Consider the following 11,146-nt stretch of genomic DNA (forward strand, 5'->3'; position numbering starts at 1 on the left):
CAGGCTAGAAAGTCGTCAAGAATTTTGATTGATGTGGGATAAACCAGAACATTGTAGTTATTTAAATAAGACAAAAATATAAAACACACAATTAAAATGATTGTTAATTAACATGACCTTTTATCATGATTTATTAATTTACTCTATCAAGAACTTAATAAGAAACAGAAGAAGTGTTTTATTTTGCATCACAATAAATAGCCATAGGTCATCATTCATAATTATTTACGAAAAAACCCATTTATGAATACGATAAATATATTATGTTTACTGTTAAAATAAAAATCTTTTTTGAAAATATAATGTATTTTTACAAATATTACATTCCATTTACATAAAAAATAATAATTATATACACTAGACAGTATTTCATTAAATTTAAAATATTAACCAAGAATTTATTTACAACCAATACCTACCGTTAATTTTAATATACAAAGTAAAATTTCCAACCATGCGATGCATATTATAATATGTAAGATTCGATAAAATCATGCAATAATTTAAAAATATTTGAACTAATTAAAAGGCTTAAAGGTTTTGAAATCAATAATCATTATAAAAATATTGTACACAGTAGGAATTTTAAGTTCAATGGTATTGGTATATTAACAATAATTCTTGTCTTAAAAACGTAAAAGATTATAATAAAAACATACACAATATAATATTAATAGGCAGGTACAGATATCATAAAGGTACGTTATTATAACTACTGGAAAGTTTTTTTCGTATTAAACCAATAAATTTTCACATAACAATAACTATTTTAAATAATATATTAATTAATAATTATATAATAATTAATATGTATATTGCCTTATTAGGAAGACTGTCAATATTTAAATTTTTTACAAAGGTTATTTTTGTAGTATTTTAACTATTATTCCCTCTATTTCATATTTTGATTTAAATTACAGTCACAACTATGAACAATTAATCTATATAAAATGAACATATTTTACGTACAATCATGATTTAGTTGGTCTTATATAATTTTCAGGAGTACTCGTGAGCAGAACGGTAAGAACCCAGAAATGAAGACCAATCTGTAAAAAAATAAATAATTTAGTACTTATCTAACTATTTGCGAAATTTTTTTTAAGATATTTTATTAGTTTCGAGAAGAAATAACTGAGTGATAGCATATATAGCGGTAAGGACCTCGGACTTCAAATCGATAAGTCAGGGGTTCGAGACTAGGCGATCGCGCAGGAAATTAATTTATTTTTCAATTTATCTGCGCATGTTATAACATCACCACTGCTCGAAAATCTTTTCTCTCGAAAATATACCAGCCGAATTGATAACCTCCTTTGTTTTGAAGTCGGCTAAAAAGCTCGACGACATGAAACACTTGACCAAGGATTATGATGATGATACGTTAGACCGTACACAAACCCGTGGATGCGTGGCAAGCGATTGCGGCAAATTATTTGATTTGTGCCAAAAAATCTATACAGGAATACATAATATGTGGCCGGTATACACTCCAATACATGAGTGCTTATATACCTTTTAACATATTTTGGCCAGAGCGGAAGCCAAATTGTATAACCTTTATCATACATATTAAAATACTGAAGGTATAATTAGTAATTTTGTTTAAATATACAAGCAATGTCTCCTCCCCATCTGCTTCATAACCTAAAGCTATTTTTGAAATTCAAAAAAAACAAAAATAACTTACCATATAAAAGAAGATGAATAATCTAAAAATCGGGTATCTTTTTATCATTACTCCAATCCGCACTGATAATTTTGACAATGACGACGGCGAATAGTTACGGGATCGTCGGGTGTCATCGTTCAAATGTATCACGCTGTGTGAATTAGCTCGTTGTGATGCTATCTCGTTCTTATATTTAGTCTATAAGAAAAATGTTCTTTGAGTATTATATATTTTTTAACGAAAGGATTTCTTATAAACCGAATATTTCATTGTTATTAAAAAAACATGTGTCCTTAAAAATAAAGATTAAAGATTTATTTGAAGTGTTTGTATAATATTAACTTAGTCGTGTTTGTATAGTGGTGTTCGTTTCTTAAATAGAACAACCAACAACTTTAACTTTAGAATTCATAAAGAATTGATAACTGACTATACAGATGTAATATGTATGTATATATTTATCGTAACAATCAAAGAAATATTTAAAAAAAATACAGATTTATGATAACAAAGTTATCTTTAAAAACATGTTTTAACATAGATTTGATATCTATAGTTTTTATCGCAAAAATAAATTTAAATATACTCACATCTAATTTATTTAACTGTATCTTCAGTATATTATTATCAGCTAGCAACGAGTCTATTTTCCCTTGTTTTTGTATCAATGTCTGCGTCAAATATTGAATCTTTTCGTTGTCTATGGAATGCATGACGTCATAGTCTCCGACATTCAATGCGCTTGAGTCTGACGTTTGAGAACTGATCTCTTTTAGATTGTTAATTTCTTCGTCTTTTTTGTGCAATGCACTTCGAAGATTAGCTATTGTTTGATTGCTTTGTAGTTGTACAGCTTGCAGCTCCTGTCAAAAATGGTATGAAATAGAATGTTGATAGGAATGGACGAGTCTATAGTCTATGTTTCAATAAATATAGGTGTTGAAACAAGCAGACCGACAGTCTGACGTAAATATAATACATATTCTATATTGATCACATTCATTCTTAATTATTTATGATTCCACTAACAACCAAAAAGGCAACCAATTGAATTGTTTTTACTAAATTAAATATCATAAATTCCTGAGGCGGGATTCGAAACCGTGCCTTTTCAATCGATTTTTTTTTCTTATTTACAAAATATCATTATGTATATTATAAAATAAATATACTATAAAATAAATTAAATCATATCACCAAACACATACCTTTCCCAAACCACTAGCCTGTGCTTCAGCCTTGTTCCTGGCGGCCCGTTCCTCCTTCAGTGCGTCCCGTAGCGCCACGACAACTCTCTCTGCGTTCGTGTGCCGAGACTCAAGTAGCGACATCTGTTGTTTTATTTCGCTACACTCGGTTTTAATACGTGATATACCTTGGGTAAGGTCGTCACGTTCTTCTCTAGAAAAAAAAATTATTATTAAATTGATTAAAAGTGCTAATCAAACTGTAAAAAATCTCAATTGAACTGAAACTAATAAGTAGAAACAAAATAAGGTCTAAATGTAGGTAGTTCGAAATTTTTTAGTAAATAATACAGTAATGAACCGCTACTCGACATTACACAATGGGATGTTTAAATTTGCTTCTATTTTTAATTTAATAGTATTGTACATTTTGCAAGTAAAGAAATCTTTAACGGATTATAAGCGAGATTTATTTTAAGCGACGTTTCGAGCACTATAGCAAGCGTAGTTACGCGAATATGATGTATCAAAAATAATGCATTATTTTACAAATCACAAATTTTTCGACAGTATACAACAATAATACTTACATAAAGCATTTCTAAACTTACTTTAAGGCATCTATCTGTTCAATAAGATGTTTCGTTTCTTCGGTCATATTCTTTCCTTCCCTGAGCGCTTTAATTTCACCATCTTTAGAGACCAGCATATTCTTAACTCGCAATTTATAAGATTCCCATTCTTTTTCTATTCGCTCACACTCTTGGTTTCGTTTCTCCAAATCACTTTCTAGTTCCGAAATTTGCGATTGAGCATGTCGTAAATCGTTGTCAAGTCTGTTCTGTATGGAAGTATTGTTATTCAATTCTTGTGTTAAGTTTGAAATCCTGAAATAAATAAATGATGGTTCACATTAAATTTAAGTTAGTTTAGCTTTCTTTTTTATAAACAAAATAATAGGATAAGATTGTTTTTGTTATTATGTATGCTAGGCTTTGTTTTATTATACCATAAATGGACATTTCAGAGCAGTTTTCTGTAGAATTTTCAAACCACATTAAATAAGATACTCACATGTTTTCTAAGTCATTATTTTTCATATTTAACTTTTGAATTTCAGCCTCCATTTCCTGTTTTTGAGTTCTGTACTGAGAGATTTCAACTACGCTAACTTCTTCTATTTTATTTCTGACGTCTTCCAATTGAACTAATAAACCTTCTTTGTCTAAACTTAATCTGTGATTAACCTTTTCTGTTGCTTCTAAAGCCACTTGCGTTTTTATTACTTCTGTAAAGTACGATAATATTTTACTTTCCTCTTGTATGTTATAAACAATTTTATAAACAGATACTGAGGTGTGTAAAAATTTTTTGTGCATTTTTTTTACTAAACACATTGTGAATTATTTTTTAAATCTTATGTTACCTACATCGCCTCAATTCCCTTAATTAGATTAAACTATTTATATCTCCCATATAATATATTGCTTCTAAGAAAATCTATTACACAGTATAATAGATTTTCTTATAAAAATCTTACCATCTTCAGTTTTTCTTAATCTCTCCATCAAATCAGAGACCTCTCTATTCATAACATTGAGTTCATTTTTTAACATGGCATTTTCTACTTCTAAAGTTTGCATGTCATATGTTAGGTTTTCATTATTAATAATCTCCAAATCTGTGGGTAAACTGAATCCTGAAAGAAAATTAAAATGTGCCAAATCATTAAATTTAAGTTGATTTTGTTAACTTAAATTGATCCTTACATATAAAATAATCCATTGATGCAAGAACTGTGGTTCATCTTAAAATTGTTACTTGTATGTACCAATCGGTGGTATCAACTATCACCTAATAAACTACTAAGATTTATTTTCTAGATTTAAGTTATATCTAAACATGTATAATTACATAAATTATATGATATTTAGTTTTAATTTGTGTCATCAAGATAAGAAATTGTGTGATGAAGAGAAATTCTCAAGAAAATGTAATATTATAATGCCATACAGCAATGTCTGTGGCCATCCAATGTGGTTATTGGCACACAAATTATCACAGTGAACAAGTGATAAAAAAAATATATTATTTAAAAACAGTAACACATATAAATGTGAGATACTCAACTTACTCCTTTGCTTTAATCCAAAATTATCAAAATCATTAACTAAAGTTTTAGGACAGTTGTGTAACGAGTATTGCGGTAGCTTTTTTGGTGGCGATCTCTTGCGCCGCTCCTGATTTACCCTCACATTATCAAGGCTGCCTTTGATCGAGGATCGTGGTTGGTGATTGGTAGGTGACAGCTTTCTTGTTGGACTAAGATTTGATTTAGTTTCCATACTGTTTCGCTTAAGATACTTCGGTATTGGACGTCTCCTCTGCCCCAAAGAGGGTTCAGGAAATGGTACGGGATCATGTCTTTTTGATTTAACAACACCACCATTATTTCCCAAAACAGCACCAGTCTGTTCATCCAAATTGTTAAGCAGGGTCTCAGCCTTGCCAGCTATGTCCGCGAACCATGACATTTATGGATATTTACTATTTACTTAGTGTAAATAAATAATTTTTATCAAAACATGTCATACAAACTTAACTGTGAAGTTTTTATTTAATCATGCATTAATTATCTGTTATACTCTTTATGGTAACAGGTTTTACAAAACTAAGTATATAAACATTAGAAAACTTCCAAATCACAAAAATTTAAATCTTTTCCCCAACTCGTCACACAATTTACAAGGTGACATTGACATTATTAAATTATCAAGTATTCTCAATCATGTTGTCAAAAACCGTATGCCACCAATATGCCACACATGCCATTCTTGTCGAACTGTCTCATTATATTTAATTATCTGTACAGGAGAAGTGTTATCAAAACAGCCTATAGTGGGTTATTTACGTTTATTGGTCTTAATTAATAATGCGCCTTTATAAAATAGTTTAGACGGTAAATAAAACACAAATAAGATCATTGATAGCCTATAAATTACGTTAAATTATGATCATTGAGCTGACTGTAGAGGGAGAATGAACTAAAGAGACGACATCGGCGTATACCCGAATACTACGGCCACACTACCGTGATATGCCAATAATTATTGCCACAACTTTAACAACACCTAGGTGTAACCACGACTTATGGCCATAATGCTACGGCCACACTACCTTACCGTCTACCGGGCTGTTACCGCAATAATTATGGCATTAAATTACCGTCTAAATTACTGCATGAACTGGTGTGGTTACACTACAGTTTACCTAGATATGTCGGTACTCGGTAATTATTGGCATTTACCGCAGCAAAAAAAAGATTAGTTAATAATTAATATATACTAATATGGTTTCTGTAATAATTCATCAAGGATTCTTTCTTTTTAAAAAGGATTTTTTCTTTTTCAAATCATCTATTGTACTTGGAAATGATAAATTTTGTTTGATCCGACGTCACGCATCATTGTGTACACTGCGATGTTTATAGTTCTTCTGTTGGGTATCCCCAAGATCCCAAAGAGAAGAATTCCAAGAATTCCAAAAATTTGCGCCATCGAGCGCTTTTTCATTTGACCACTCCATGTCGGTCGATACGTGCGTCGCCGGTGAGCTCATATTGCACACTGGACAAACGGTAGTGTGACCGCATACGCAATAATTACGGCGGTAATCTTCTTTGATGTGCGAAAGAATACCGCCGCCGGAGCTATTGCCTACCGCCATTTGTCATATTGATTGGCATTGTAGAATTATGGCCATAAGTCGTGGTTACACCTAGGTGTTGTTAAAGTTGTGGTAATAATTATTGGCATATCACGGTAGTGTGGCCGTAGTATAATTCTAAGTTTATGTGCACAGTGCAGCATCCCTGGTGTTGTATTTGGTGTTTTGTTCACTCCTCCAAATAAGTTTTATTGCGGTAGTAATTATTGTGGTAACAGCCCGGTAGACGGTAAGGTAGTGTGGCCGTAGCAGAACGAGATGGCGAATCCTTACGTCAATGTTGCCAACTATAACAAAAACTTTTTATCCGAAAAACTGGCAAAATATAGACTGTAAATGTTTGGGTATTTTTTTGTAAGATAGGTTTATCAAGAAAAAGACAGATTTGAAAAGATTTTGTTATTTATTAAATTAACTAGCGACCCGCCCCGGCTTCGCACGGGTGCTATGCTGAAACTAAATACACTACAGAAAAACTGTGAACGTTGTATATAAAAACATAGCGACCCGCCCCAGCTTCGCACGGGTGCAATGACGGCCGGCCGGTACCGCCGCAAACGCTACGTCCCGCAATTTTTAAATCTGTAATATCTTCGAAAATATTCACTTAAATCATACGGTGTAAAGGGCCATATAGATCTATATTAACTGAACAATGTATTCAAGGTATTTAATTGGTTAAGGATTAATACTGTATTGGTTAAAATCGCTTCGAAAATTAGCCATTATTTGTCGTAAAAAGTAAATGACAAAAAAAAGTTATTGTGGGTTATCCATAAGAGATGGACATATACCATCGCGGACTTTTCTGTAGACCTTTTCAATGTGTATAATACTTAGTACATTATTTTGATAAAACTCGTAGGGTTCAGCCAGCGTTTGCAATGTAAGTGGAAAAAATGTAATTTTTTACGACATCACATTAGAAACCTGAAAAATAACAGTACTTCTCCACTATTTAATGGGCGTTATTATACATATAAACCTTCCTCTTGAATTAATCTATCTATTAAAAAAAACCGCATCAAAATCCGTTTTTTTATTGTTTGTGCGTAGTTTCAAAGATTTAAGCGTACAAAGGGACATAGGGACAGAGAAAGCGACTTTGTTTTATACTATGTAGTGATGATGACTAATGCAAACATAAAAAAAAATCTTATAATTAAGAGTTAAGGACGGTGTTGAATCCTTGACCTTCAAAAATTATTGACCTTTAAATAAAATTAACTTGTTATAAAAGTTGCGTACCTTGTCATCCACCTCAGACATTTTTTTTGTTGCATAGTGCATCCTAAATGTAACTTCATTAATTAATATTGATATATTTGTTCAAGAATCAATTTAGTATTTGAAAAGTTTCCCTCGAATAGAGGTTTTTTTGTGTGTATATGCATTCATATTTCTTGAATTTAATATGTCCAACAAGTCATTTATATTTTTAATAAATTCTACTGTAGCCTCCGAATTTGAGAAATTATCTATTTTAAGTTCTTCGTTACAAAATTCTATGGCATCAGCAACAGAATTACTGAAAGTCTGAGCAGCCAACTTTACTTTCATGATCTGTTGCCTAAAATTCATATGAGATCTTTTCAGTTTATTAGCTAGGTGAAGTCCTTCATTTTCCTGCAATTCAATTAAATGTTTGATGTATTCCCAGGAAATAGTGCGTCCCTACTCCCTGCCTATCAATGATGGGTCCTTTCTGAGCCAAAGTATTCCGTACTAATTTAAGCATATGTGATGGATCTGGGTATATAATAATTTTTTTAGTCACCTACTTGGAAAGTAGGATCTATTTGAGTTTCTTGTAAACAACACCCTAATAATTTAGTCATTGCAAAGTTTGTTGGACAGCCATCGAATGTAAGTGATAAAATTTCTACTCCACATTCATCATGAACGGTTTTAATACAGGTCTGAACTAAATTGGCTTTTTGATATGCCGAAATACCATCTATTAAAAAGCACCAATACCATATTTTAATGTATATCTTTTTAAAAAGTCCTTATTAGCCGTTTATATAGATGACAAAACATCAGCAGATTCTTTATTTATTAAACATCAGGCTTTTAAATCTTCTAATATGCTGCACAATTCTGCATTCTTTTTCTTTAACCGCCACGCCCTTGTCCTCAATACTGCAATTTTCTTTTTTCTTTGCTCGGCTACACGTTCTTTATTTTTTAATTTTTCTATTAATTTGATTTTTCTCGGTGGTACCTGGAAAAAAAATATTAAGTTATTTTTTGCAAACTTGAAACAGAAATATAGAATAGAATAGAAAAATAATAATTAAAAAGTATTAAAATAATACAGTTTATATATTTGGGGAAATTAAAGCATGTATTAGTTCAAAACTATGTTACAGGCTTTAGATTCCCCTCACAATTTTAGTAGATTTGATGCCTTTTCCAACTTAAATAATTTTACAATTTAAAAAAATATAAGACCACACAGATGTGTCTAAATAAGACAAAATATACTACTTATACAAATAACTCTAAACAGTTACAGTGCTCCCACGGTAACTCTTCAAAATATATTTTTTGGTCACGCTATAAAACCACGCTGTGGCAACATTTCCTTTACGCCATTAAAGATATCACGTCGGCTGTTCTTTAACATTTGCTACGGTTTTAGTTATTGTGCGAGCACTATAAAGTTTCACAACGGCGGCTCCTGCTCCTGGCTTCGTGACCGGCCACCGGCGCTGTCACCATGCGCTGGCACCGGCGTGATGAAATTATTACTATACTCTACTTCATTGTTTCAGAAATAAATGTATTCATTCATTAATTTATTGTTGTACTCTTATGAAATAATGATATACCTACCTCAAAACTTGGTTCAGAGGCTTTCGACTGTTTGCTAGTACTAGATAACTCAGTAATATCCTGAAAAGATAAAGTTTAACTTCAGTAAACCAGAAAATTCAAATAACATAAATGTACAAAATGTACCCAAATGAAATTATTACTAACTAGCTATGTCCCGCGGTTTCACCCGCATTGCTCCGCTCCTGTTGGTCTGTTGAGATAATATAATATAGCCTAAAGCCTTCCTCGATAAATGGGCTATCTAACACCGAAAGAAATTCTCAAATTGGACCGGTAGTTCCTGAGATTAGTGTGTTCAAACAAACAAACAAACAAACAAACTCTTCAACTTTATAATATTAGTATCTAAGATATATATTTCACCATAATTTTATAATATGATCAATTTACCTCAAGACTTGGTTCAGGGGTTTTTGACTGTTCGCTTGTATTAGGTAGCTCAACAACATCCTGAAAAGATTAAGTTAGTTGAATCAGATAATACTAAGAACATCCACGTACAAAATAAAAGGTGTAAAAAAACCTGTGACTAATCCAGGCTTCACACATTCATATGAGCCGTGTACACACACAACAACACCACATAAACTTCCTCTCCACGGTATGTCGTGCAATTCTAAAATAGTGCAGTGTCGTTGCTCGTGGGAAAGTGCAATGAAATTATTAATTTACCTTAAGACCTGGTCCATGGATTTTTGATTGTTGGGCAGTACTCAGTTGCTCAACAATAATATCCTAAAAAAATAAAATTTAATTTAGTAGAAATAAAAAATATACCCCTATAAAAATAAATTAATAACTTGTTTTGTTTATTATGTAGACATAGCAACAAAATTGGTCTATGAATATTTAAACTACAACATTTAAATCCAAACTAAACGCATCACAAAAATTACTCACTGTTGTAAAAAGTGTTGGAATTGCATTGGGCATCAAATAGGTTTTTTTTTTCGTTTTTCGAAAATAACGCGACTCAAAATGTATAGAACATATTCTGTGACTTTTTCCTGGTAACCAGTTCTTCCTTCCGGTAGCTCGAATCCATCTGTTTAATGTACTTGTTTCTTTTGGAAACCTAAAAAACATATTATTTAATATTAAAAAACATTTCACGATTTTGGGGAAAATTTTACCCTGTACTGGTATCCCTAATGTTAATCACATGATTATACCATAAATTTGAAACTACGTAAAAACAAATGGCGTCCTGAACAACAAGAACACTTCGTAATTTAGTCGGATAACACAAAAAAATGTTTACGTCTATTTCGATGAAAATATTATATATTTGTAGATAATTTCACATTAGTGTTAATGAAAATGTATCAACTATATCCAGTTCTATAAAACAATATACTTCAAATAAGTTTACTTACGTGTGAAAGGTAATATTTGGTAATCTTCGTTCCGGCCGATTTTTACAACCAATCACACTACAACGCACCATATTTTCACTTAAAGTCGGATTAAAACAGATCACTGTCAACGTTTATTAAACTTTGAAGTCACTTAACAGCGAGAAAAAACAGAAAACTAGCAAAACAATGGACTGTAGCCGCTTGTTTGGGACAAACTGCCTTTGTCCCCAACAAAAGAAATCGCATAACATGAGAGAAACAAAAAACAATGTTTCTGTCTCGCTTGCTCCTAGCTTTATAGTCAATAGTGTATTTCTCTCACGCTCACATTACACGGAGCTGACAGACAGCAGACCACAGAG

General features: G+C 31.7%; 2 protein-coding genes across 2 annotated transcripts; both read right to left on the minus strand.

The window, feature by feature from the left end:
* Positions 1-279: 279 nt before the first annotated feature.
* On the minus strand, positions 280-6,142 carry LOC149479486 (uncharacterized). The gene is made up of 8 exons (XM_089707774.1): positions 4,994-6,142; positions 4,400-4,558; positions 3,934-4,147; positions 3,471-3,746; positions 2,881-3,073; positions 2,263-2,535; positions 1,691-1,870; positions 280-1,049 (listed from the first exon to the last, which is right to left on the minus strand). Exons 1-8 carry the CDS (start codon positions 5,391-5,393, stop codon positions 972-974), a joined length of 1,773 nt encoding a protein of 590 aa, XP_089563900.1. The 5' UTR covers positions 5,394-6,142; the 3' UTR covers positions 280-971.
* Positions 6,143-8,582: 2,440 nt separating this feature from the next.
* LOC149479487 (uncharacterized) lies at positions 8,583-11,082 on the minus strand. Its single transcript, XM_089708010.1, has 6 exons — positions 10,803-11,082; positions 10,327-10,501; positions 10,099-10,161; positions 9,817-9,876; positions 9,424-9,483; positions 8,583-8,809 (listed from the first exon to the last, which is right to left on the minus strand). The coding sequence occupies exons 1-6, from the start codon at positions 10,871-10,873 to the stop codon at positions 8,651-8,653; spliced, it is 588 nt and encodes a 195-aa protein (XP_089564136.1). The 5' UTR covers positions 10,874-11,082; the 3' UTR covers positions 8,583-8,650.
* Positions 11,083-11,146: the final 64 nt, after the last annotated feature.

Source organism: Colias philodice, chromosome 20 (genome assembly GCF_061535455.1).
Source record: "Colias philodice isolate Cphi_HAF_F1 chromosome 20, ilColPhil1 Martin Lab GWU primary, whole genome shotgun sequence".
Lineage (NCBI taxonomy): Eukaryota > Metazoa > Arthropoda > Insecta > Lepidoptera > Pieridae > Colias > Colias philodice.